At 42.4% G+C, this 27,830-nt stretch overlaps 1 protein-coding gene across 2 annotated transcripts; it reads right to left on the reverse strand.

The window, feature by feature from the left end:
- On the reverse strand, nucleotides 1-27,179 carry CDCP1 (CUB domain containing protein 1). 2 transcript variants are annotated; one of them, XM_027718970.2, is made up of 9 exons: nucleotides 26,788-27,179; nucleotides 13,820-14,023; nucleotides 12,154-12,510; nucleotides 10,022-10,390; nucleotides 7,143-7,370; nucleotides 6,003-6,392; nucleotides 5,326-5,691; nucleotides 3,948-4,026; nucleotides 1-2,764 (listed from the first exon to the last, which is right to left on the reverse strand). In XM_027718970.2, the coding sequence occupies exons 1-9, from the start codon at nucleotides 26,861-26,863 to the stop codon at nucleotides 2,314-2,316; spliced, it is 2,520 nt and encodes an 839-aa protein (XP_027574771.2). In that variant the 5' UTR covers nucleotides 26,864-27,179; the 3' UTR covers nucleotides 1-2,313. The 2 variants fall into 2 exon arrangements, with proteins under 2 accessions (XP_027574771.2, XP_039244236.1); XM_039388302.1 differs by lacking the exon at nucleotides 1-2,764 and adding an exon at nucleotides 4,314-4,337 and having other exon boundaries at nucleotides 3,947-4,026.
- Between the last annotated feature and the right edge of the window lie 651 nt (nucleotides 27,180-27,830).

A 27,830-nucleotide genomic window follows, 5' to 3' on the forward strand; every position in this document is an offset into this window, starting at 1 on the left:
TGGCAGTAGCATTATTTTTCATTTATTTAAAAAAAAAATTCACAACTTTCTCTTAATGAAAAGCAAACTGGAATCTGTGCCTGAACTCTTACTCTAAACATACCAAAATAAACACAGTAAAAGTCAACTTTAGACTGGAAATATCTGTAAAATAAGGTTTACATTGCCATACCAAAAGCTGAGTTAAAAGAGAACAAATGAAAATATCCATCAACAACCATCAATATTCTCAAAGATTAAGAGGTTGTGAACAAAATCCCGATCTCCATTATGTTTTCTTCAGTTGGTTAGAAAGAACATGAACTATAAAAAGTCATCTAAGAAACTGCAGAAACCTTGCTAAGGGGAAGAGAAAGCCTTGAATTTCGCTTACAGACTTCTCATTCCTTTTCAATAAAACAGAAGTGAGGAACATTGACCACACAAATGCGTAACTGGACTACTCTGATAAAAAATGTATTGCGGCAATTCAGTTACCTGAGAAAAACAGATATCAGTATTAATACAGAAATCTTTTTAAGTTCTCAAATAACATTAAAATTACCCATTACACTTTGAAATACGTGATTCCAGTGAGTAGCCAGAGATCTAGAAATACACGTTTCCGTATTAAAAGTGATAAAAATAAGCAGGAAGATACCTGAAACAATAAAAGGCATTTTTGGCTGGAATGTGTTTTGCTATATGCTACAGGAAACTGCATCAGATATGACATTATACTGAATCTTGTAGTGGTTCCAAGCAGTATAATGGTACACACTGTTAAATACATACACTTGACCAAATAAATAGTCAATCTGCCAGAATAGTTAACACAGGAAGAAATCCACATTTTTTCTTAATGTAAACAGTAAGGTTTCTAAAAGACATTTAATTTTAAGCATTATTATATTTTTAACATTACTGCATGCAACACTGTCGAAGTTTTATGTCACCTTTGTGCATCACTAGGCAAGAAAGAGTAAGACACTTGGAGAGGAATTCTCAAGTCATTGAGTCTAGTGCTGCACAGCCTCAGTAAACTGCACACCTGGACAAGACAGATGTTTGTATATAAAGGGTAACTTTATTTATACACCCGTAATCCTCTGCACAAAGATCTGACCCTCACGTTTTAAAAGGCACAGGCTTTTAAAAAGGCTAGAGTGAGGGGCACTTAAAATGGAACGTATTATTTACCTGATTTGAAGAGCTGCCTTTAAAAGGCAGCTAGACAACTGAACTGCAAGTCCTACCAGAAATCAAGAACTGTCCCCACCATCATTTAAACACTTGAAAGATTTAGGCTTGTCTTATGGATTCACTCTCATTCTTTGCATTTCAGAGAAACCACCTGCTGGAAACAATAGTTTCCTTTACCCCGTTTTTTAATCCTTAGTAACAGGTGAAGTGAAAAGCACTAGTAAACAGTTGAATGACCACATAATTATTTCTTCATTGAATCCTTACTCTTACTTAAACCAAAAGTTCAAGTTATTAGTAGAATGTGAATGTTACAGGCATCTGAACACAAGTGCAAATTGGTTTAGACTTTTGAAACTGTTTTTGTACAAAAGCAAGAAAATAGTCTTTGGTGTAGGCTCATGTTGTACAATCCAAGTATAATAACATCAGTCAAAAATTACAGAAAACCCTTATCTTCTGAAGTAGAAGAGCCCAAAGCTCAAGTGATCACACTGATTTATAGGCACAGAACTCTTCCAGGTGGCCTACATGGTCTTTCGCTACACTTACATAGCCACTATCATGCTAAATATGATAAATTTTCAAGCTTTCACAGCTTTCACTGTCCTTTCACAGGTGGAAAGGACAGTGTCCCCACCTGTGCTCAGATATTAGCAGATTGCTTAGATGTGTGCAACCTGGAGCTGCCTTGAGACAGTGATGCAGCCTGCATCTCCTAAGAGTCACCAACCAACACTCAAACAAATGACTCTGAGAGGAGGAAATACTGGACAGAACACTCTCCCCACTACTAATGGCCCCAGTTTTAAGCTGGTAGTTAGGAATTAAATTTCCAGATGCCTTTTTAGTAAAAAGCAGAAGTGTACCTTTGGCACCTGTTTCACAACAAGAAGTGCATGCAGTCCTGGAATGTTCTGACTGAGTTTGCTAGATGTTCACTTTAAAATTGAAAGCTATCAACAGCTAAATTTAAAAAAATAAAATTACACAAAAAACCAAAACCACACACAAAACAACACAATATCAAAACACATTGAAAAATAACACTCCTCTTCAGTATTTTTTTTCTCCTAGACTGCTATCCTTACACCTGTGTTTCCACAGGAAACTGCTATACCTGGTATAAAATTATTCCACTAAACCATCCTGTTTCTTACTTTCCAGCAAAGGCATACTTGTGTCTTCCTTATCCTTTTCATTTGCATCTCCATTGTCCTCTAATTGCCCCAATTTCTGATGAGCAAATGTGTAAGTGTCATGGTCTGTGTCCATCAGAGGTGGAGATTCCTCCTCAGTGTTAGAAGAGCATTTAATGTCTTTTCTGAAGGAGAATGGAGGCGGTGAAGGAGGCAAGCTACCCATGCGTCCATCAAAAGGCCGGTACACATCAACTTCTGGGGCAACTGAGCCATTAGACTCCTTCAGCAAGTGTCCATAGACCACAGCATCATCAATAACTGCATAGACATGAGACTCATTGTTTTGCCTCCCTTTTCTGAATAAGCTTTTTTTTCCAGGCATCTGGGTATTCACGTTAGCATTGTACACTCCCACCATGGGATTCTGGGTTTTCTTCTTCCTGTTACAGAGTTGAAATTGTTAACAGGTCAAAAACAACGTATGTGGTGTGTTTGAACTCAATAATAAGAGCTTCTGTTTACCCATCCCAGCCACAGTGTCAGGCAGTCTACCTGGATTAAAGGCTTTACTGGCAATCTTAGGAAAAATAGACTCTTGAGTCTAGACATGCTGTTTTAACAGAGCAGAAAATAACTTCACACCACCTGGTTACCCACTGGTGCTGTCTGACCCTGAAGTTTGCAAGATTAACTGCAATGGCCTGCCAAGCATTGGGGTCCTGGCTGTGCAGTGTACCAAGTCCCACAACATCCACCGACATTAATAAGACCCAGCGACTACTAGATCCTCACAAAACAAGGCTGAGTGTTATTGAAGATGAGACAGTGGGTCCCCTATAAAAGCCAAATGAACTTTTCTTGGTTATACTTTGAGTGACTGTCCCTAAATTGGAAAGAACAAAGGCCAAACTGAAGACTTTTAAGCCTGCATTTGTAAAGTCTCTCCTGTGTGGCAGGAAAATGTGCTCATAAGTGCTCTAGTCACCATATTGCATAAATTCCTTCCAGCTTTACAGCTTCTGGACCCAACCACCTTGACGGCACCGAGAATACATGAAAGCCCAAGCTATCAATGACTTCAGACTCTGCTTGTATGAGTAATGGTACACATGTAAGCTTTGCACAACTCAGTTCTCACTCCAAGGACTCATCTCATAGAAAAATACTCCCACTTGATGCGAAAACTCCAGAAGTGGCTGGATGTTGTGTAGGTGAAAGAAAGCTCTTGGTATATCTAGGTAAGCTTACAGCTTGCTTGAACGAAGACTTGAATAGAGTCACACACAAAATCGCAATGAATGTAGCTATTGCATGTCAGGTACTGCTGGTGTCCAACCAACACCTCATTTACAGTACAGCCAAAAGCCTGTCCTAAGGTCAAGGTAAGCAGTACTCTGCAGGTTGAAGTAATGTGACTCCAGGAATGCTACTCTGCTCTTAGAGTCAGTCAGTTTAGAGTAAAGAAGCATTCCTGGAGTCACACTACTTCCACACCATTGCCTACCTAATGCTTTAGACCCCGGTTCAAGGGATCTATATCAACACATGAAACAGATGGCCAAGCAGCTCTCCCAAAATACCTTCTTTAACTGCTAAGTTACACATGCCAAATTATGAACTTACTTCTTAACACAGCATACAGCCAGTCCAATAGCCAAAAGAACTCCGGCCCCAGCTACCACAGCGAGTATGATTCCTAGGTCTGCAAACAGACAAGATACAAGGACACTGAGCAAAAGAAAGAACATCCAGCTTTCTCCTAAAAGCTGCCTGGGTTTGAACCTCCTCAAGAGTTTCTACACATACCACCTGCCTGCAGAGCAGCAGTTCCCAAGCCATGCTCACCACAGAACAACACAGGCCATTTCCAAGAGGCTGGAAGTCAGGCAACAACCAACTACTGCTGTTGGCAGTGGAGCACAACCAAAAACCCCAATCAACCCACCCACCTCCAAGAGTTTAATACAGCTCATGCACTGCTGAACTTACCTGCAGCATCTCACATGCCTCTGGCTGAATAAGCAAGGAAGAGAAAAAAGTGAAGAAAAAGAGAAGGATTCAACAGAAGAAATAGTGACATTTCAACAATTTCCCCTCAAAACCATCCTTTCCTCTGAAATGCACAGGTTGTGTTGACTTGGGGTTTTCTAGGAGTCATAAAATTGATTAGGAAAGTCCACACACGAGCAAAGAAAAATGCTGCATGTTTTAAAAGAAGTATACATTACAAAAAAAATTATTGAAAAATTAGAAATCAATTTGATACTGCTTCAGCTCTAGTCTGTGAATCCAATACTTCTATGGACAGCAGTCTCCCACAGGTGAAGAGGAAGTGCAAATGTGAAGCAAATTTAAATAAGCAAAGACTACTCTAAAAATGTCCCCTTCCCGTTTTTTTTTTTTTTTAAACTGTTTATGTTTCAGGGAGATGAAAGAGAACAAGAACACAGATTTTGCTGTTAGCAGTCAGGGCCCACTCTCCACTAAATGGTCGGACCTGTCCTGGGGATGATTTCTTGCTTATGTGAACACTGAGATTAATTGAACTGCTAACATGAAGTGAGCACTACTTGGATGAATAAGTTTGCATAATCAAATCCCAAGCTTTTTACCAGGTCTGTGACCTTGGAAGGGAGAAAAATCATTTGATCTTATTATACATTCTGTCTGCTATCGCCAACTAAAAAACCTGAATTAAATTTAAAAAAATGAAATCTAGTCTTAATACCCCGATCCCTTCAATCCCCTGTGTAAATAAAAGAAAACCCATAAACATACCCCACCCCCTAGAAACCCCCACCACATTAAAATCCCTCCTTTCTCTCCAGCTCCTAGAAGTACCCAGCTGAAACTCTCAGAAGTTTTTGAAGGACAGACATTTTCAAGTGCAGAAACTCATAAACCTCCCACATCCAAGGAGGACCACCATCCATTCCCGTTACCCCAAGGGAAAGCAAGGAAACAAGCAGAAAACAAATCACCACAGCCTTACAGGACTCACCTATCTGCTTGTCAGCAAAAGTCACCCAGAACTCCAAGGTCAGCTGCATCTTGTCCACAGGTTTACAGTTGGAGATGTTTACCCAGAAGTTGTGATACATATTTCGGGGATCAGGCAGAACTTCATCCTCACGGCGCACGGTCTCCTCTGCCCCCAAAGTCTCCTCCTTTATGTTGATGTAGGCACGGCCTGTCTCACAAGCAATACCCATGCGGTCCTTGGAGAACCCAAGGCGGGCAATTTGCTTGCTGGGCACAATGATGTACCAGGATATGGAGACATAGGGAGGTAAACCATAACGCCAGTTGGGAGTCTGCAAGTAAACTTTGGCCTTTGAATTTGGACTCACAGTGAAAGAGCACTCATCTGTAGTACAGGAAAAGAATGAAAACTTAGTTCTAATAATTACAGTCCCCTCCTACATCAGTAACTATCACAACAAACACAGGCATATCTGCAGAATTTCCCATAACCATCTACCCAGAACGTGGAGTGCAAAGTTCGTTCTTTTTTCCAGGAACAAACAACCTCACTGTTCAGATACAGACTGATTCTAGCAATGGCTCCACGACTAGACTCTAAAGAATTGAACTCTTAATTTCTGTTTATCCATACGTGTTTTAATAAGCATATTGAGAAATTTATCACTGCACAACAAAATATACAAAATACCTCACCTTTAATATGTGGCACAAAAGACATTTTCAAATCTTGATGGTTAGTCTCATTGATGAATCCTTTACCAAATGCTCTTAAGGTTATGGTGATATTATTCCTCATCTGAATCTTTTCAATGGATCCACCAGGACAGAACACACCAACATTCAGCTCTGTCTCTGGGGTGGCACTAACAATGCTGTAACTGTAGCTCCTGTTGCACCTCTGCTCTGGGACATCTCGGACATGTTGCTGAAGTTTCAAGGACGGAGACGTAACTTCTATGTTGATCAGATCGGGGGCCAAGAGCTTCCAAATAAACTCGTGCAGCTGAATCGGCAATTGCAAAATAGCCTTGGGCACCGAAAGAGAATAGATCTTCCTCTGACACCACCGAAGATCAACGCAGCCTGCAATCACAAAAACAAATCTCAAGGGTTGTGTATTTCTTGCAGAGGAATTATCTAGGCACATACAGAGTACTGTCAGTTTTTCCTTACAGAACTCAGATAAGCACCTACCTGAGAAAATATCCCCTCTTAGAAACCTTTACCCAAACATGTATTGTTTGTATCTAAAGAGCTTTCCTTAACATGGTGCAGGACACCAAAGAAACAAATAGATACAAACATATTCAAAATTCCTCACTCAAGATACTACTTTTGCTATATCACTTGCTGACTGAGACGCTGCACAGACTAGTCAAGGTACAGATACATACCCGAAATCTCTTTCTTTACCAATAGTTGAAAGCATTTAGGAAAATCATACACCAAGGGGACACCCAAGCAGAACAAGATGCATTCCTGATGGCCACCTTGGTCCTGAATTTTCATGGGCAAATTTATGGCTCTCAAGCTCTGTTTCCCTATTTCGCAGTAGCTAGCGAGAAGATTCTTAGGTGATTTCTGTCCTTTCCCTTCTGGGAACAGCTACACAGTTTCTATTTTTAAAGGTAGAATGATGTACTGAACAAGGTCACCTCCAGATTCATTCTACCCATCTAGGTGCACTGTACCCATCTGGCCCAGCTGGCCAATGCCCCGTTTCCAACCAAAATCCATTTCAAGCCAAAAGGAGAGAGAAGGTTTCACTGAGCCCTGGGGAAAAACATGCAAAAGCATTCCCTAGGCAACAACGTTAAGCCACTTTTGTCATACTTATGCCTTTTTCAGCCGTGATCCTCAGACGGGACAAGTCCTTGCACAGAAAGGAGATCCTGTAGACGGTGCCAGACGCTAAAGTCAAGATGCGGTCGCAGGTGCGAGGATCCTTACAGATCAAGCATACGGGTTCAGACATGAGTGGGATGCGGCCAGGCCACCCATCTAAGTGTATGGTCACAGTCATGTTCCGCTCCTTGCTCAGGTCAACCAAATGGGTGACATCTGCAACGAAAAACATCCCAGAGCAGTTACAGGCAAGAAGTGTGGTGTGAAGCAGAACTTCATCTCTTCTCGTCCCATTATACGAGCAGCTGTTACAGCTATTTCTATATCAGCTAAGATATTTACTTCTTTCCATCAATGTAATATGAACTCAGGAGGTGTTGTATTACTCTTCTAATGTAGAGGTTTGAGCCTTTCCACACACAAAGCCCATTTCCCTCCCCCTTTCCAGCTATAGCAGGCTAATACATATGCTAAGCCCCATGTGTGGGCAGCTACAGCAAGTTGGAACAACAAGGGTAAGCAGGAATGGTAAATACCTTCTCCCATGTAAGTTAAGGGCAGTTGCAAATACTTAGAACATCTGGAAGGAGGAAATAAAAGGAAAGAGGAAAAAATGCAAGGTTATGGGTCATAGTGTAGTTCACAAAGATTGACTATCATGTGGAAAGATAGATATTGCATCCACACAACAACCTGATGCTGTTAACAAGCCACAGGTCTCTAATGTCAAAGAAAGCAACCTGATATAGTGGAAAGTATCCCTGCCCATGGTAGGGAGGGTTGGAACCGGATGATCTTTAAGGTCCCTATCAACCCAAACCATTCTATGATTCTATAAAGAATAGGGGGAAAAAAAATTGAAAAAAAATACACACACACACACACACTCTATTACTACTCTTCATTTTCCGATTTTAGCTTTACATATGGATCTCAAAGTCATACACAAATGGTGAATAAACAGCTTTCTCCTGTGAGGGAAACCAGACACACAAAAAGTGTGGTCAAATGAAGTTGTCCAAGTCATTGGACAAGCACACAACCAAGCACAGAACCTAAGATTCCTACCACAAGGTTACTCATTCTTCAGAACACTTTTTCCTGCAGCAGCCAAACGCAGCAAGACTTAGATCAAGAAGTTATTGTGACTGCAAAGAGCTACATTTTCTTCTTATCACAGACATCTGTGACAGCATCACAGACAGCTGTGGAATACCCAAATGTTTGGGAAGCTTTCAAAATATGCAGATATCAATGCATTTTTAATAAGAGCAATGTTGCAGATGGCAACCTGAGGGCTGATTTTGAATCTTTGATAGAACTTACATAACTACAAAATCAATCATGAAATCCTATAAAATCCCTAGAGAAACCACTGTTGTCTCTTAAATCCACATGGTTTATTACTTGTATTTCATTCACGAAATGACAACGTGTTTTTAATTTTGTAGGTGATTATCGTCTTGTCTACTGGCCATAAATATATTAAAATTCTTCTTGCTTTCCAAAGTACAAGGGAAATAAAGCTGATCAACTGAATACAACGTTTTCATTCTATCTAGTTTCCAAGATGCAACACACAATAAATGTAAGCAAACACAATTTTGTTAACAACAACTTTGTGAGGATTTACTGTTTATAAATGGAGCCAGGCTAGAGAGACAAAGGATGGAGGACTGCAGTGGTGAAATGCTACAGACCCTTTCTGGATATGTGACTTCAGGGCACAGGCCATTCAAACTTTATTCCCTCTAAAATCACTTAAAAAGCCTCTAAGTAGCTCCTGTCACAGCGGTGGTCAAGTGTGGACTTTCCTCCACCTGCTCTTCTGCAGTGAGTGCACCTTGATTATTAACCTCCACCCCGAACTGAGGTCGGAGCTGATAAGTCAGAGAATAAATCACTAGCTCATTACTTAGCCAGGCCTTTTATATCTGTTTTTAGATAAATGCTCTGATATTACAAGCTACTGTGTTAAACCAATCTGACTTTCAGGCTAGAAAAACAAACAAACAAATTATTTTCTTAGTGTAGAGAAAGAAACATAAAGAACATCCAAATATGTAGGAGATATTACTAGTGGAGTATCCTGCTGACAACTTCTCTGCCTATGTGACTTCTTCACACCAGCTGATGTTCAGGCAATCAAAATAAAACTCAAAGGAAGAAAGAAAGGAAGGAAAGAAATGCACACTGATGCCATTAGTATTACAGAGACAATTTTCCACGTCTCATTTCACCAGTTTATGCTACAGATCTTGTTACCTACCATGACAGCAGGTTTCACCTTGTTAAACACAACTGCTCATGTTGAGAGCAGGAAATTGGGCTCACATTTTATGATTTGCCTTTAAAATGTTGAATCTTACATCTGAAAGTAAAACTGTCCAAACGAGCTTGAACTTGATTTCTTTACTGGAGAACAGGCAGCCACACGTAAGCCCAAACAATTCCAATTGAGTAGCTACAGTCCTTGCCTGATAGCTTGATCAGACTCTCAGGAGGAACACAGTCTATACAACATGCAAGACCTGATACTCCAGGTATTAAAGGCATTTTTCAATTACATGATTCAGATGCTGGAAAGGGAAAGGAGTCTCAATTTACAAGCTTACAGGATAAAATCTACAAACAGAGCTTCATACTCCATTGCAAATTGCAAATTTCAGCATCACTGCTCGCCTTGCTGTAGTGATGGCCAAAGGTACCAAGGGCAGTAAAACAGGCCTCAGTGTTGCTTGGCAACCCACCTCCTTAAACTCACAGAGGGACCTAAGTTCAAGGAAAATAACAAAACAAGGAGTATTTCTTTCCCTTTTGGTGCTCAGTCCAGGTGTCTGCAAGCAAAAGCAATAAAAGGTACTTACTCTCATCAAGCTGCGGATGTTGAACGATGACTTGGAAGAGCAAGCGAAGGATGCCTGGGTTCTGGGCATCCTGATCACAGCCCTGCAGGGACATGTTGAAACTGCCAGCAATATTGGCAGGCTGGCTGTCACTCAGCTTGAACACCTCCGGGTTGCTGGGGGAGCCAGGGATGTAGTACTCTACCCTCTCCTCTTTCCTTTCGCAGTTGGAGAGGCTGTAGTTGTGGAAAAACACACTTGCTCTCATGCTTGAAGGAACCACAAACTGCCACGTCATGAGCTCATCTTCTGGAAAGCCCAGTGGGTAGTTGGGGGACATCAGGGTGATGGAAGACTCCCCCTTCAAAATGGATTCAATTATGCATAACCCTAAAACATGGGGTAGGAGGAAGAAAATATATAAAACAAGTTCCATTTAACAAAGACACACTGACATATCTAGCAGCCCAGAGGCAGAGCATTTTTTATTTTTACAGTGAGATCATCCACTTCAGCTACAGGTTAGTTTATTAAAAAACCCTCAGACTAAAACATATACTCAAGTTGATTCTTTCGTCTTCAATTACAGAAAAGATAAGGAATATATTAATGCTGCATTTTCAGTTTAGTGGGTTAACCTTTCGAGCATATAGACAGACAAGCCTTTATTCTTGGGAAAAGAAAGATCCTAGTTCATACTTCTACTCCGGGCTTTGCAAGAGCAAACATGCCACTTGATAACTCCTTCTGCTCCAACAGGTTTTGGGAAACAGAAGATTTGGGCTTTTATACCAGAATGGAGCAATGTTTCCTAAAACCTCCTGAATCTAACAAAAAGCACACCAACACAGAGCCTCAAAAAGGCGTGATAAAACATGAATATGAACCGTGGAGTCTGTGTAATACAGTTGGATGACTCTTCCCAGCATGAAGTTGGGTACACAGAGATTATGGTCCTGCTCTAGGACTCCTGGGGTCATGTGCAACTGCAAGGAGTGCCAGGAGTTACAAAAAAACTCATGTTCTAGAAGCTCAAACCAGGACTAAGTTCCTTTTATAGTTGATAGCAACAACTGCAAAATTCAAGTATAGAGCAAGAACACCTCCCAAAGAGGATTTGTCATGAGATCACAAAATAACCCACCGATTGGTAAATAATATTTCAGGTATTTTAGGAAGATTATTACCCAATGTTTTGTGTTACTGTGCAGGTTGAAACAGATAACTGTATTTAAGTAGCCTCATATGCCTCCCAGGCACTGCTTCCCCTTTTCTCACATTCCTCTCCTGAAGAAAAGCATTGGTTTGAGGCTCCAGAAGTTAAGAAAGCTTTATTTATAAAAAAGCAAGTCCAACTACACACCGCAACCATTAAAAAAACTCCCTTGGCTTATTCGAATTATGCTACCTAGTCTCACTGAGCTGAACACACAAAACCAAGAGAGCAGGTATGTCAAAGTTTCAGGAAATTTAAAGAGATTGGAAATGAATAATCACAGGATTGTGATTATTAGGGTTGGAAGGGACCCCTAGAGATCACCCGGTCCAACTTCCCTGCCAAGGCAGGGTCACCTCGGGCAGGTGACACAGGAACGCGTCCAGGTGGGTTTGGAATGTCTCCAGAGAGGGAGATTCCATGACCTCCCTGGGCAGCCTGTCCCAGTGCTCTACCACCCTCAAGGGAAAAAAGTTCTTCCTCATGTTGAAGTGGAACTTACTGTGTTTTAGTTTATGGCCATTGCTCCTCATCCTATCGCTGGGTACCATGGAAAAGAATCTGGCACCCACTGTTGAGATATTCATACGCATTAATGAGATCCCCTCTCAGTCTTCTTGTCTCTAGACTAAATAGGCCCAGCTCCTGCAGTTTCTCCTCATAAGAAACGCTCCAGTCCCTTAATCTTCTTTGTGGCCTTCCACTGGACACTCTCCAGTGCACCAAAAGGAGCAACAGAACAGTCTTCATAATTATTAATTGACCAAACTAAGATATTTTGACTCCAGAAGAGCACCAGCTTACCAAACTAAAAATTATACAACAATAGTTTCCAGAAAAGATGAAGTGGAAGGGAGTTAGGGATAGCAGCACCAAAACTAGAAGGTTAGCTGAGAAGAAAGGTTTAAATAATTCAATTACAGTACTCCATACTTACTTTTTATGGAAGTCCTGTTAGCTATGCTGAAGCCTGAGGTGGTGAGGGACGAGTCCCATGGGAGGTGCAGAGACATGACAACTCCTCCCAGCAACTTGACACGAGACACTGAGCCATTCCTGCAGAAGGTGCCAATGTTGACCATGGTGTTATCAATACAGCTGTTGATGTTGTAGCTAATGAAATCTGAGCACGTCTCTCCTGGTTCAATCTGCCTCAGCCACGGGGCAGAAAATTTTAGTTCGAGTCCAGCTTTTGTACTTGCCTTCACGTCCCAGGTGTAAGTCCTGTTAAGGCGGGGCAGCTGCACTGGGTAAAGATAAACATCTCCAAAGGGACATGGGCCTGACACACAGTCTAAATGGAGAGAAGGAACAGCCATAATACACTCTGGAAACTACTCAAGTAAACAAGGAATTTGACACTTCTTCCTTGCTATTTTCACAATTTTTAGGTTAAACTTAAATTTTCTTCTACGTGCACTAAAAGGCACTCCTGTAACACGGTCACATGTTGTCTCTAAACAGGTCTCCCATAGAACAGACAGGATAAACCTGCTTTAGTTGGGCTGACTACCAGAAGGGTTTCATTGTCTCAAGTATTCTGCCTTGTTTGCTGAAGAATTTAGAAGGTATTTAGTGAATAGGGTAGAGTCTGAATGGGCAAAAGACAGAAACGCAGTGTAAATAGAGCTGGAAATCACAGACCTGGAGAATCCATTTTATCCCACCTCGCTCAGAGAATTCCTGTCAAATCATTCATTGCTAAATTTTCAACTGTTTGCAATAAACTGTATTTCTGTTTCCTTGGTGCCCAGATGAACAACAAAAGCAACTACCCCAGGATTCTGGGGAGAAACTAGAAAACTTTAATCTGAAGAATCCTAACGATTGATTGACACTCAAAATAAGCATACTTTAATCTATGTCTAAGCTCCAACTTAAAAGAAGAAATATCACAAGTGTATCTTGCAAATATATCATGAGATATTGTGAGCATTACTATTTGCATGAATCATATGAATAAAATTCCAAAACACAAACAGAATTATCCTTGAACACTATCCCAAAAATAATGATGTTACTAAAGACTGAATGGCCAATGAAGTTTGGGATCTAGTTGTGAAGTTGCATGTGTTCATGACATTAAAGAGTACATACACCAGGGATAACATTCGAAGTAAATGAAGCTTTAGCTACACTTCCAAATTTTCAGTTTCTTGTCTTCAGTGACATTCATCAAATATAAAGAAACATGTGCATGTCTTCAGTGTTTCTGTTGTCCTTATAGATACACTCAAGCTGTTCATCAAATACATAATATATTACTGTAAGTGTTCAGAGGCTTTTGCCAGGGGAAAAAAAAAAGATTCTTCAATGGGTTTAGAAATTGTGGGAAAAAGAAAAGGCAGAAAGGAATTGGCACAACAAACTACCATTTAACTGCTTCCAACACAGCCAAGTTAACATTAATTCTGCCAGCTGCAATACAGACTTCTTTAACTTGCATAGTTTCAGTAATCCAAGGTTATTTAATCAGTGCTCAAAGATTTCTTCTTACCTAACATTAGGTGGATATCTTAATACAGTAACCAGAAAGAAGGGTATGTCATTTTACTGGAGGAAAATTACCACTGAGGGAAAATTAAAAAAAATCTGTATCTTACCAATATTTTTCTGAATTTCCATGATGAAATACTTCTCTGGAGTACTACAAGTGAAGGTAAAAGTCACATTCTCCCCAGGCTTTAAGATGAGTTCAGACCTGATGACACTTCTAATGCGCATTTTACAGATTGATGAAACACCAGGTTTCAGTTTAATTGTAACTGTGGTGTTGTCCACTTTACGAAGAGAGATTGCAAAGGAAGCTAAGAAAGACAAAAAAAAGATAACAGAGGTGTTTTGTTACTATGAGGATCACCAGCCTTTCCCCACATCACCACAGATGCCACAGTGTCCAAAGGAATATTAGTATCCACATTTTCAAGAGTCTCTAGTGTTGTACCAATAGAAAATGCCTTGGCTCTGTCAGCACTGACAACATAGAAATATGCTTGCTGTATGTGCCTAAGAGAGGTATACAGGGAATTTGTGCAGAACCAGTTCTGCTCCAATTTACACTTCCTAGTGTAATATACTTCACACTTAAAAAGGAGTTCAGCTATTCCTTTCAAATTTTTGTTCTCCTGACTTTGGCTTTCAGTCTGTCATCACATGACCTCCTTAATTTCTGAAGGTACCCATCGAGTCATGACTCAGTTTAGGAAGTTTACTCAGTAGCAAACAACAAAACAAGGTTCAACTTCAATCACACCCAATGAATCTCTGGGTTCACATCAACAACTACTGCAGCCCAAATGAGGTATTCCAGTGATACCAAAAGGACATACCAACAGACATTTATATCCGCGGTCATGGCTCTCTCCCACCCTCCTCACCTTTCACAATTTATTCCCTGAAGGTACAGGATGTCCACGCAATGCCCTCAACAGCACTGAAGGCATCTGTGGCCTGGGATACCTCCTCTCTGTCCCTGACATGACCATCACTGACTTAAAGCTTTTGGGAAATACTTCATGGATTTCAAGCACTACCAGATGCAGCAGCAGCTTTCACAGGAAATACTGGAGCCACAGAATAAACTGCTTGTTGAATAACCTTTTTACGGTAGCAGTTTATCAGCAAACAGATCAAACCTGATTGTCTTTTAAAAATATATATGCAATACAAGACACCAAGGAGCACTGACTGGACATTCAAGATGACTAGAAAAGTTATTAGCATCAGTTGGATGCTCAGTAAAGATATAGCCCAGCCTTGGCTGAAGCAAGTAAAGTTTGCATTGAAGTCAACCATATCCCAGCCACAGGTGAAAATCTGAGGACAGGTCAGTCGATCAGTTTTCTACTACTTGTTTCAACTGCTCCCCCTTCCTTATTTCAGTGTCTGTAAGATACAATCATAGTGTCTACAGCATTTGTGCTTCTAGTGTATATATTAAAAAAATGTACATAAAAAATAATAAGAGATCTAAAAATAAGGTTACTCCAAATTCTGTTAAAAAACATCTGTTCCTCAAGTGGGACATCACACAGGGTTGCATGACAAAGCTCTGCCCATATGCCAGGTTGGGAATCCTCTTGCTTGTTAACCCCAAGAAAGAGAGATTTACCCTGGCAAAATTAGCAGTGCAGTACCCTGAGGGAGCCTCTAAAGCCATTCCCATTGCCAGGCAGCATGCCAGGAAGGTGCAGGAGAACAACTGGCTCACAAAATCACACCTGCAAGATGCCCCAGGCTCTGCCCAACTGTTCACCATCCCTTGAGCACCAGCACAGTCCATGCCAGCTGCTACTGACACAGCAGTGGTAAGGAGGCTGGCCAAAGCCAAGACACCTGGGGACTCACTTGGTGAGGGTTGTGGGGAGGGAGGCTGAGCACACCATGGGAATCCTTGATCAGCAGAGCCCTCTCATGGCAGATGAGCATGCCAGAAACTCTCAACAAACATGCCCACCCAACTCAAAACTTTAGCCATTGAAGCTGCAGAGAGAAGCTTATTACAGTAGTGACTCCATTTCACACAAAACCCACCTGTTCTATTTAAGAGAGGTTTAAAAACTCTCTTGATTTTTACAGCATTCTCACGTTTCTCCAGGGCCTGACTTTTACTGCAATGTTTGGCAAAAGTCCTGAGGATTTATCAGGGGCTATTATCCCTCTCTGCCACTGGGAACGTTGCAGCTCCAGGTTTGTCAACATCAAGTATCAAAAATCTCATGGTTAAAGAGAATAGGGCAGAATAGAGTATTCAAAGAGGCACTCCATCAAGCTTTTATTTGAGTTTTGTTGGTCTTGAGCCTTTTTGCAGCCTTTCTAGCTTGGAATCAAAAGACTTAGCAAGCCCTTGAAACTGCCTTACCTATCTGCCTCCAGAATCAAAGGCTTTAAATGAAAATCTCAAACATCACGAGGCTTGCCAAATTCCTGCACATACTTTTAACCCCAAGTTTACCAGTGCTCTAAAACCATTAGTGAGAACCTGGTCACTGAGTAACTTTCTTACAGCTTTTAGGTGATGGGACAGTACTCTAACCCGAGAGCCTACGCTGAATTCTCCTGCCTCTTCCAAATGCCAGCACACTTTACATCTGGGTTTTTGCCTTAGAAATGCTTTTGCAGAGGTTTTCAATCTGGGTTTCCTGAGGAAAAAAGACGATGGTATAGTCGTACTTCCAAGCACACGGGACAATTGCAGGGGCAATGTCCATGGGGTGGGGAAAAGAAGAGAGTAAAGCCAAGCAAGTAACCAGTGCTGCTCTTCCTCATTCTTCAGGAGGAAGCAGTCTTCAGAAGACAAAGTGAAACTACTTCCAACCTAGCCCCCAGTTTTGTTTCCCATAACACTGGATGCTTTTGGGGGTTATTTGGGTTTTTTATTTACCACACTTAGTGCACAGAATACCTTTTGACCAAGATGGTCACCATTTTTCTGATGTTTAAGTCACCCTGATATGAAGTGTTAATAGCATAATACCAGTAATTAATAATTACAGACAAAAGAGGCTTCTTTCTTGCATAGGATAACTGTCATACTCATCTACAGTTTATAAGTATTACTAAAAAGTCTGTTTCTAATTTCCTGGTCAAACAGTTATCACTATTCCTCTTCTCATCCATGGGACAGCACAGCCAGACAACCAACTTGGGAGGACAGAGAAACACACCAGGACCACTAACAGCCAGCACTTCTGCACCACATGCTGGTGTCTGGCTCTGATTTTTAGTCATGAGGATTAAGTATAAGCATAACGTTAAACATATGACTAGTTTTAAAGCAGAACAAATACACGCTCTGACCTGAAATAAGGAGTAGGAATTTTTAACATTTTGAAATAAGCAAAGCCTGCTTACAAGGGTCAAAACAAAGTATCCCCAGCCCTTGAAAGACCCAAATTCTGCTGCCTGGACTTTTTTTTAACTCCTTCCCTCTCCTCTTGCTGACTTCATGACCATATAATCATTCTCCATTTGATCCCTCTGCAAGAATATAAAATATTTGTCAGCTCAGTATCACTTTCCAGCATGGATGTGACCCATGCCTCAGCTTTCCTAAACAGGACCTGAGTAAAATCACAGAAGTGTTGCAATGAACAATATATCATCATCCCAATAGGCAACAAGGATGCAGATCTCTACCAAATTAGGCTCAGCAAAGCTGTCTGCTAGAAGCCCACATGGCGACATACACCTTTATTGCATAAACAAACAGCTTCCACAGATGAAACTGATAATTTTGGCCAAGAAATAAGAGTGTAGTGCTGTAATGTCAACAGCAGCCAGCTAGGGATGTGCTGAGATACATTAGACTATCAAATCTAATTTTCATAGGAAAAATAGAAGAATCATGCAGAAATTATATCCAGTGATCCCAAAGTCACTAAAAATAAATGAACAAATGGCTAAAACCCCCAAACTACAGCCACACACAAGCAGCACAACAGAGAGACTACGTAAAGAGCATCTCTGTTGGAGAGCTTTCATGAACACAAGTGAGTCTCCTCATGACTCACACTAATCTGTCTTTGTCTATGATTCCCACTGCATGCCTTTTTATTAGGATTACTGGTAACTGGACATGTTTCTTCAAAAGAAGCAATTTCCACACCTCATTGCTGCTGCACAGGGATGACACACAGGATATCCAAACCAACAAGATGAAGCATTGCCAAGATGGATCTCATCTTTGTCTACACAACAATGGAATTGTTGGGCTAGAAGATGTCAGAGATGAAGCCTCCAACCCCAAGCTGGTTCACAGGCTGATGCAGACAGCTGATCTTACCCTATTTTTCTCTTCCTCTAAGCAATTACAGTTTTGCAGCCTGCATTGGATATTTCTTCAAATGCCCTAATCTCAATCTGCACCCTCCCTGCCACAGCTGGATTTTTCTATTGCTCATGCTCATTTAAGAATGCACCTTCACAACAGCTGTGCCATTACAGCATCCCTTTATCACTAGAGTAATGCCCCTCTCCACACAAACACAGCTTGGCTAGATTTTCTTCAACAGTATCATGTTTCCAAACTTTTCATCAATGTTATTGCTCAGAGCTCTCCCACTGGGGTTAGAAATAAACTGCATAGTGTAAAACAAGTTGGATTACTCCAAGGAGTTTAGCCCAAATTTATCTACTATGTTTGCACCTGACACTAATCTTATAGTACTTTTAATATGTATAGATAAATGTCAAAAGGACGTTTTTCCTTTACAAGACAGGGGTGCAATGTAGAAGACAGCTGGTGAGTAGTCAAGCCAGTGGCACTCACAGAGAGTGTGCATAAGTATGTACAAGCAAAGGACTTGGCAGAACCGAAGTTTTTATGGCTATGTGCAGTGCCTTGCTAAACAAAGCAGGAGCTAGAACAGAGTCCAACTAGTTTTAGCTAGACAGCTCCATTTCATTGCAGTAATTTATCCATAAGCATCTATGGCTTGTTTCACATTACTTGACGGGATGGATTAAAACAACCAAAAAGTCCCAGACAGACCAAGAAAACAAAACACACAAGAGTCACCAACAACAAAATCCCAGATATTAATTTAGCCCAAAATTATGTACAAAACCTCTTGGTTTTCTCATTCTGGTTAAATCACAGCCTTGCTCCACTACAGCCATTTTTAATAAAAACCAGGTGGATGGGGCTGACTCAGATACCACTGATGAGCTGGCAGCAGCTGGAGGAGAGACAGACAGCTGTGGAAGACTAGTAGCGGCAACACTCGCTCCGGATATGAAATACCTGTATCCAAACCCCGGTTCTGCCCGAAGGGGATCTGAACCCATAAAACCAACACACCTCTCCAGAGAACATTGCAGCACATTGTGCCACAACCTCGGGTCAAGGATAGCATTGGGATGTTGTTAGCCTCTACAGCTTGGAAGGTTCTCTTTGAAAGTTTACCGCCTCTTCTGAGCCCCTTCAGGGATGCTGACCTGCAGGCACACTCATAACCTGCTGAGGTTATTCCACTACACATAAGCTACTGCAAGAGTCACTGCAAGATGGTGGCAAGCAAGGGTACAACTCAGTAACACAGTAACCCAGCCACAATCTGAATTATTTCAGGTCCAAACCAAACCAACTCCTCTCCCTGATCTATTGGATAGCATCAGATCAAGAGACAGCAGCATCAGCAAGACACAAGCAGAACAATCCATCCAAAACACCCTTCTCCTAGCTAAGCGACCTCAAGGTTGTGATGGGGATCACTGGCTCAAGTTCCCACATCCTGAACAAACACCCCAATGGCTCAGCTAAGATATATACAAACAGCTGCGCCTGACCATCTATTTCTGCATCACCTCCAACACAATTCCCTGCACAGTTCACTCAGATTTGCCAACAACACACCAAATAATATTTAAAAGAGTAAACATCTCCCTGCTTTGCCAACTCAATCATGTTGTACCTGTCTTATTGACTTCTTCTTTGACAATCCAAGTCCAACTCTCCAGTTAACTGCAGCACCCAGATGCCCAAGCACCATCCACTTCTCCAATCTCACCTGCAGTGTCCATCCAGCTAAGGGCAAAGTTAGTCAGGGATCCATACACTGCTTGGACTCCTCTAACTTACTGAACAGTGCTGAGAGCAGCAAATGAAAGATCACAAGCATCATCAAAAATTACAGCCAACCCTTCTTGCTGCAAGCTGCTGAAATCCTGTTTGACTTTACAAAGTGACCAGGTTTTCTGTTTACATTTAAAGTGTGAACTAACCACTCTCTCCACTGCAGGATGATCTCCCTATATTTGGACCTGTCTTCCAACATCACGCTTGTTTAGGATATGAGGTCCATATTTTGTGAAAGGGTTGCTTTCAGGGAATCACGCAGAAAATTAAAGCAATAAAATCTGCAAAGCTTGTAAACTCCTACCAACAGATGCTGCCAATTGCTACTGTGCCATGGTAACCACCCACATTTCAGGAGAGGGCACTTGGGAGAGAATACCCATTCCTCAGACATCAGAGTACAGCCCCCTAATCTTCACTGATTATTTAAACTGACAAGACAAGATGGGACACAAAGGAGGTGAGATGTCACACATTCCCCTCCTCATCAGGGAGGAAGGGTGGACACTTCTGGCATAATGATGTTACAAGCCACTCCAGCACAATTCACCAGAAAAGGTCTGTTAGCACCCCAGGCCAACAAGCTTGCTCATTCAAAAGTTAATTCATTAATTTGTAATGCCTAACAGGAATAAAGTACCTATAGATTTAAAATAACAACAACAACAACAAAAAAAAGGCCTATTTCTACCCCTTTCTCTAGAAGAAAGATAATTTGGAAGATAATTAAGACACTCAGATGACTTGTGAAAAAGAGATTTTTTTAAAAGAAACTTTGATTTTCACCAAAAGTGGGAAAGAGAGACACTTTGTGATTTGGCAAGCTTAGCTGTAATTATGTAAAGGAAAATGTTGTCTCTGAGCTGCCCTTTCTTAATCATTATTTTACAGATATGAAGTTTTGTTGCTTCTGTAGAAGTGAGACACAGATCTGAGTGAACACTGTCTGCAAGCTGACCACTAGCTCACATACAACATACAAAATGTACGACATGTGAGTCTGTACAACTTCAGAGAAAATGTCGCACTGGCTCAAGGAACGCTGATACCACACAAGTCACTGCAGGAGCCTCCCTTGATCAAAGGGTGTTGCTTGCACAGTTTATTCCTACCTTGATGTAAGCCAGCAAGAGGACATCTTGGAGCATGTCTGAGCAGCTCTTCGGTCTTGGCTCCGGTTAACAAAGGAATAGAAGCACGTTTCACAATCAGGGTCCCTCCCACACCAAACATCCTGCTGTCAGTCTCTCACTTCTGAGGAACTTCAGATCATCCCTTTTCACTCCTCAAAGTTTGCTCTCTCTCAGCTCTGCCCAGGGACCCAGAAAAGCCAGGGCCAACTCCAAAATGTCAGCATTATCATACCTCTCAAAATAAGAGTTTGCTCTGACATCAAATAATCACACTCACTTTGTTCCCCAAGAAATCAAAAGGCACAGCTCAAGGCAGGCTGTCCCATGGCATCCTTGTGAATGGTTGTTAAAAGGTATCCAATAGAACAGGCAAAGTTCAGAAAGACTTTTTCCCCTGTTACAGGAGATCGATTAAAAAAATAATCACTTTCCTTGCAGTATTGGCAGCCTGGGCACTCAGAAGCAGACTAGATCTTACTAGCATACATGAAATGCATGTCTCCTAAACACTATGGCACAATTCTTCAGCTGTCTCTTCCTGAAGGTCTTCCAGGACATCCCACCAATCCTGTCCACACTAGGCAGGTTCAGCTGCAGGCAGCAAACCCTCACCTCCTGCCACCAGCCCATACAGAAATACAAGATTTTGCCCCGACGTAACAGCCAGCAGCCAACAACGTACTGAGCACAGCCCAGCCCACATCCTTTCCTTCACACCCTGCTGGCAGATGCGAAGCAAGAAGAAACTGTATGGTCACACCTCCAAGAAATTAGAGAAGTTTTCAAGTCGAGGGATGGTGACACGGCTCTATCAGCCAAATACTACCAAGAGAGCACCAAAAGTCACCAGCTGCCTTACAGGAACAGGTTAATGGTTTGGTTCCAACAAACCAACTGTGCTAAGCAAGTGCGTCCTCCGCTCCAGAGCTGAGGTTTGACAGGGATACTCAGGCAGCATCAGGGAGTTGAATAATGTCCCAGAAACTGCTGGAAGTGCTTCGTTAAGGTGACACTTTTACCCTTTCCCCTAGGTGGGCAAAGGTTTATAAATTATAGAAATTATTAAAGGCCTATTAAATAGGCCTTGGATGCCAGTTTTGATCTAAATGATCATTTAGATCAAAACTGGCATCCAAGGCCTATTTTCCCCATATCCTCTGGCCTAACATATGCTTTGCTGCAGCTGAGTCTTTCTAGGAGCTCTTGCGTGGAGACCAAGGCCAGAAAACATCCAAAGGGAGAGCTCAGAAGACATCCAGATGAGAGCGGGAGGAAGGAGGACCTTGCTGCAGTAAGAAAACTACTGGCCAGCTCATTTCAGGGGTACAGCCCGCTCATGACAGTGATGAGCAACACTCAGCTTCCCCCTCACAACCCCAGCACCACCAGCAACTCCGCACCAGCCACAACACAGAAGGGTACACAACTCCACACACATTCACTGCTCCTCTGTTGCACTCATCTATTGCTGCCCAGAACCCAAAGAAGGTCATGTTTTGCTATCAGCAATTACAAAAAGCGAATGAGAAAGTAATCAATACAGGGAAACTGATGAAGAAGGAAAAGGGTTACTCACCCTTCGTCTACGCTAATTTGCAAACTAATTTGCAAACACACCATATGCCTGTCACCCATAGCTGTAGCAGTCAACACAGGGAAAGCCAAAAGTGTCTTGACTTTGTTCTCAGCAAACGATGGTTTCTCATTCTATTTCAAATATTAAGAAAACATTTCTGGAATAAGTAAGTGCAAAGTTGTTCCACCTCTGGCTAAGACTGAGGTGAGGGTTTGGCAGCTGTGGAGCCCAAAGCTTTTTTATTTAACATATGCCTGTATAAATAACAATTAAGCTGGGTGATAAGGGCTATACCAATAAACCAAGCCCCAGCAATACTTATTTGTGAAAATACTGCCGCTGCTACATATTTCAAAAAGTAAAAACTTTTTTTCCAGTAGTTTTCCTCCTATTTCTTTTCTATTTCAATATTATTTAAAGATAATTCATAGAAGCAATTAACAAGCCTAAGCACAACTGACCCAAATGATACCCAATACCAGGTAGGGGAAAGGTCCTTTCTTTATTTCATAAAGCCTGATTTCTGTCTAGAAACTCTTGTTACAGTGTAGGAATACAGAGAAGTTGTAATAAAAATGAGAGAAGGACAATCTTCTAGCCAACAAATAATTAATTTTCTCCATGTCACAGGTCCATGGTGGTACTCTGAATATGAACTTCAGCAACCTCCAATACTTCCACCTTGTTTCTGCCTTGGCCAGTCCTCTGCCTTGAGCCAATGCCAAAAAATGAACCTTTTCAGCCTACTTTCCTTTAATTATTTTTTGGCTGATGAGCCACCACAGCACGTCAAATGACAACCCCAGGCACAAAAAAGACACCAGCCAGCTAAGGAGCCAGGCTCAGGAGCCAGCTCACCACATCAGGCTTCTTCTCTTCTTCTTCCCAGCCAAATGGCTGCTATTTGTGGGTATTTTCAGTTTTGCACACAAGTAACCCCATGACCAAGAGTACAGCTGTTGGAGAAACTTCATTCACATCCAACTCCAGAGAGCACAACCTTACTGAGGATCTCTAGTGGAGGCACTCAAATTGTTGGTCATTTGTGCTGCTATGGACAACAAGGTCAGCTCAATGTATTAATCCTCAAATATTTTCATGTTCCCACCACCTCGCATATCGACTTGGGCCTTCACATTACCTCTACATCCCTTCAGACTTACAGATGAACAAAAAATACACAAAGACAAGGTTCACCTGTTAAAAACAAGCAACTCAAACCCACAAAAAACCCTGGAATTGAGAAAAAAAAATTAAGGGTATTTTCTGGTAGAGAATTTAAGGTAGTAGCACCAGAACTGAGACAGACTACAAACTAGTAATTTACTGTAAACACATTATTTTCTAGAGAGTAAAAACTAAGCACTCCAGACTGAAAATGGCAGGAGGTAAGCAATAAAAAAGTTACTAATGCACATTGGCTGTGGTCTTAAAAGAAAAGGTCTCAATCAAATGAGCAAACAATGATTCAGAATGGAAATGATCCAGCTTCCACTGACTTTCAGAGGAGAACAAACGGGCTAGTTATTTATATTCTGTCAGAACAGCAAAAAGACCCTGCTAACAGCTTGGTTTTTTTTTTATTTTATTAAAGGAAGCAGCCTTACATATTAAGACTGACGCATGATTCAAATCAGTCGGTTGCCAAGAAAAAGTTAACTGGAGGGTACAAAGAGAGTCAACATGGCACTATCTGTAAATTCACTTATCATAACAATGATATTTTAAAGACAAAGACCAAAACATATATGCAGATTTTATCGCATTTATAAGGATACTTTAAATCTGAAATATTTGTGTTTCACAGACAGAATAAAAAGTCTGATTAACTTTATTATTACTGCTTCGAAGAAACATATTTTTAGTTGGAAAACACATTTTCAAAGGTCAGATATGCAATACTTCATTCACACTCCTATGTCTACGCACAGCTATCACACCAAACACTTCTTTCTGTAGTTTTACAGCTATAAGTTAACCAATCTTTCATTTGATAATTTACATTATGCATGAAGTTGCATTTCAAGAAAACCTAAAAGCTCCTCTGAATAAAATGTGACCAGCCACACTTGACCCACACGTTCCTACACGATGGTAAGAACACCACTGTAATACTGTACCTACTAGGAAGTGCTGGAGGCAGACAGCGAGAGAAGAACGAACTTCATCAAGGATGACAAGAGACAGCTTTAGAGCTCACCAAAATTTGTAGCTGTCTCGCTAGAGCATCATCACTCTCCAAGAAGAGGCACATGTGCCTCATACACAGCCCATATGCACACCCAGCCTAAAGCCGGCCTTGCTAAAAGAGAGGTAGCTGCAACCTGCAGCCAAAACACAGCAACAGCAGAGCCAGTACCAACATCAGCACCGGGGCAAAGGGAACTCCTTAAAAATTACAGACTACCTAGGGGTGTGGGGGAAAATCTTAACCTGAGCTATCTTGGGCTTTCAGGACAAACCTTTGCTCAGGGAAGTGTCCCAGCTACAGTTTTGGTTGTGCAATAACAAAAGCAGCTCCCACTGGAATGAAGGACACCTCTAGGCATGTGAGATCTGCCAACAAAGCTGGGAAGGCACCAATCCCGCTCACACCACAGCAACCTTCAGCTTGCCAACCCATGCAGCATTGCCAATTAATGCAGCTGAGACTGAGCCACCTCTTCTTGGAGGGACTGGGAATTCACAAAGAGGAGGAAGGCACCGAGTTAGAGACTTGCAGAGGATGACAGAGGACCTGGCACACAGGAGCAGTGGTGCTTGTGCAGGAGACAGACCAGCAGGCAGAAGCATGCAGTAGGAAAGGAAGGGACTGAAGGAGGTAGGAAGAGGGGCCACCATCAGTGGCAGCAAACCACTGGGTCTATCAGTGATGTTTTGTGCAATTTCACTGTTAATAACTTTGCTTCACAGAGCAACTTCAGGGTTTGCCTGAGGGCACCGTCAGTGGCTGGGGAGCTCTTGCTCTCTGGTTCCTCCAGATTAAGCTAAGATCACGGGAAAGTCTATCTCCTCTGCTTCTAGTGCTGACCCATCTAAAGTTTTAAACATTTGTTTTCTCTGGAAACAAAACACAATTAAACACTGCACAATATTCTTTCTTTTTCCTTTAGAGAGGCAAATAGATGTCATTCACTCAATGCAGAGGCAATATATTAAATGCAAATATTTTATTTAAAAGACTACACAGCTTGAAACTTAAACCTCAGGGCTGTCCAATTTCACAGTCAACATTTAGACTGTATTGTTTATAATAAGAATGGCATGACCCCCACTTCAGAAGAACCAGAGCAGTTAAAGGTAATAGAAATGTTAAAAAGGCACAAATTTCATATCAGACTCTCAGTTATTCATAGTCACTGCAAGTGACACCAGCTATTCTGTACAGAAGGACTCATACTTCAGGAGCCTTTAACAGGACTACTGATAGCAATAAAACAGACTGTTTAGACTTGAGGATGGGCATTTTTTGCAATCAAGCAGCTTGGGAAATTGAGGAAAACCCCACACACTATCCCTATGTTCATAACTGGAATTGTTCTGCGGTCGCAGACAGGATTTAAGAAAATTATGCATGGTTTAGATATATGGGATTGCATCAAGCATCCAGGAATTTCAAGAGATGCAGAGCTGGTAGTGAGCAGCAGCCCCCATTAAACTATCTGGGCATACAAGCCATTCCGTTTCCGTGCTTTCACAGTTCATCCATTGCTCTATATAAATAATATTCTCTTTGCTGAAAAGTTCACATGACTGCACGGTCCGACACAGAACACGGTCCTGAGAGCTTCTCCTCCCTATAGAGAATTCAGCTGCCCCTATGGCGTCCAGGAAAAAGGACTTTGTGAAGTTATTTGCATAACCAATACTCCAGCAAGCGAGGATGTAAAGATCAAATCATTTATCTGGACAGTACTTTCACAGAGAAAGAAAAAGAACGTTCAGACGAGGGGTGCTGAAACTGAACCCTAACCCTATCCCCGCTCCCACCCGCGTCCCCATTAAACAACTAATAGTTATTTAATCAGCAGCAGCACACGGGGATAAAGGCAGAGTAATCGGTCTCTCGCCTACGCTGGGGCCAAGAAAAGTGAGGTCGGGCTCAGCCGCACACCGGGCGGGTCCCATCGGCGTGCAGGGGGTTGCGGGGAGCCAAGGGTCGGGGTGATGGGGAGCCGTGCAGGGGAGGCGGAGAGGGGGAGCTGACCCGAGGGTGGGGGTGATGGGGAGCCGAGCCGGGGCTGGGGGGTGCCGCCCCATCCCTGTCCCCGTCCCCGTCCTTACCTTGCGGCGGGAGGAGCTGCGCCGAGACGGCCAGGAGCGCGGCCAGGAGCGCGGCCAGCGCCTGGCCCGCCGCCATCTCCCCGCATGGACCCGGCGCCGAGGCGGGCGCGGGTCCCCTCTGGCACCGCCGCCGCCGCTTCCTGCTCCACCTCGCACCTGGAGGGGCGGGCCGGGCCGGGCTGGGGCAGGTGAAATCCCTCCTCTTCCTCCCGGGCGGCAGCGCTGGCTCGTCCCGGCCGCGGGCGCTGCCTCCGCCCCGGCGCAGCGGGGTGGAGCCGGCTGGGCGGGAGTGCCGAGGGTGCGGGTCGTTGTCGGAGAGGTGTTATGCCTGCTGTGACACCTTGCTCTAAGCGCTTTTCCCTGCCCGTTCCCGGCATCGTTAACGCTTATCGAAAGGCTTTCGACTTGTTGGTCACCAAGCTCCCCTCGCCCCCTCGATGAGTGCCCGGATTGTTACCGATGTTACCGGGTACAGCGCCCCTTGCCTGCCGAAGCATCTCTGAACTTCATACTTAAAGGCAGCTTAAAGATGGGGACAGATTTTTTGGTAGGGCTTGTAATAATGGGACAAGGGGTAATGGCTTTAAACCACTAAGGCAGGTTCAGACTAGATATAAGAAACAGATAGGAGTGTGGTGAAACACTGGCACAGGCTGCCCACAGAGGTGGTAGATAGCCCGTTCCTAAGAACATTCACGGTCAGGTTGGTCGAGGCTCAAAGCAACCTGATCTATTCAAAGATGTCCCTGCTCATTGCAGGGGGGTTGAGCTAGATGACCTTAAAAAGGTCTCTTTCAATTCAAACTATTCTATGTTTGGAAGCACCACAGAAGTAGGTTCTTCCTAGTAAACAGCAGTTTGTATCCTGTTTATTTAATGTCTGGAGACTTTGCAAGGGAAAATTCTGAGTAGAAACCACCATGACACAGTCAGGAGTAGATGTTTGCCCAATGAGTAAATACATTACTAACGTCAGACAGCTCATCTTCTACTAATCCCATGCAGTTGCTTTGGAGCATTTGTTTCTTTGGCAATACCATTAC

Source organism: Pipra filicauda, unplaced genomic scaffold, assembly GCF_003945595.2.
Source record: "Pipra filicauda isolate LSUMZ 115617 unplaced genomic scaffold, ASM394559v2 scaffold62_size3274119_pilon, whole genome shotgun sequence".
Taxonomy (NCBI): domain Eukaryota; kingdom Metazoa; phylum Chordata; class Aves; order Passeriformes; family Pipridae; genus Pipra; species Pipra filicauda.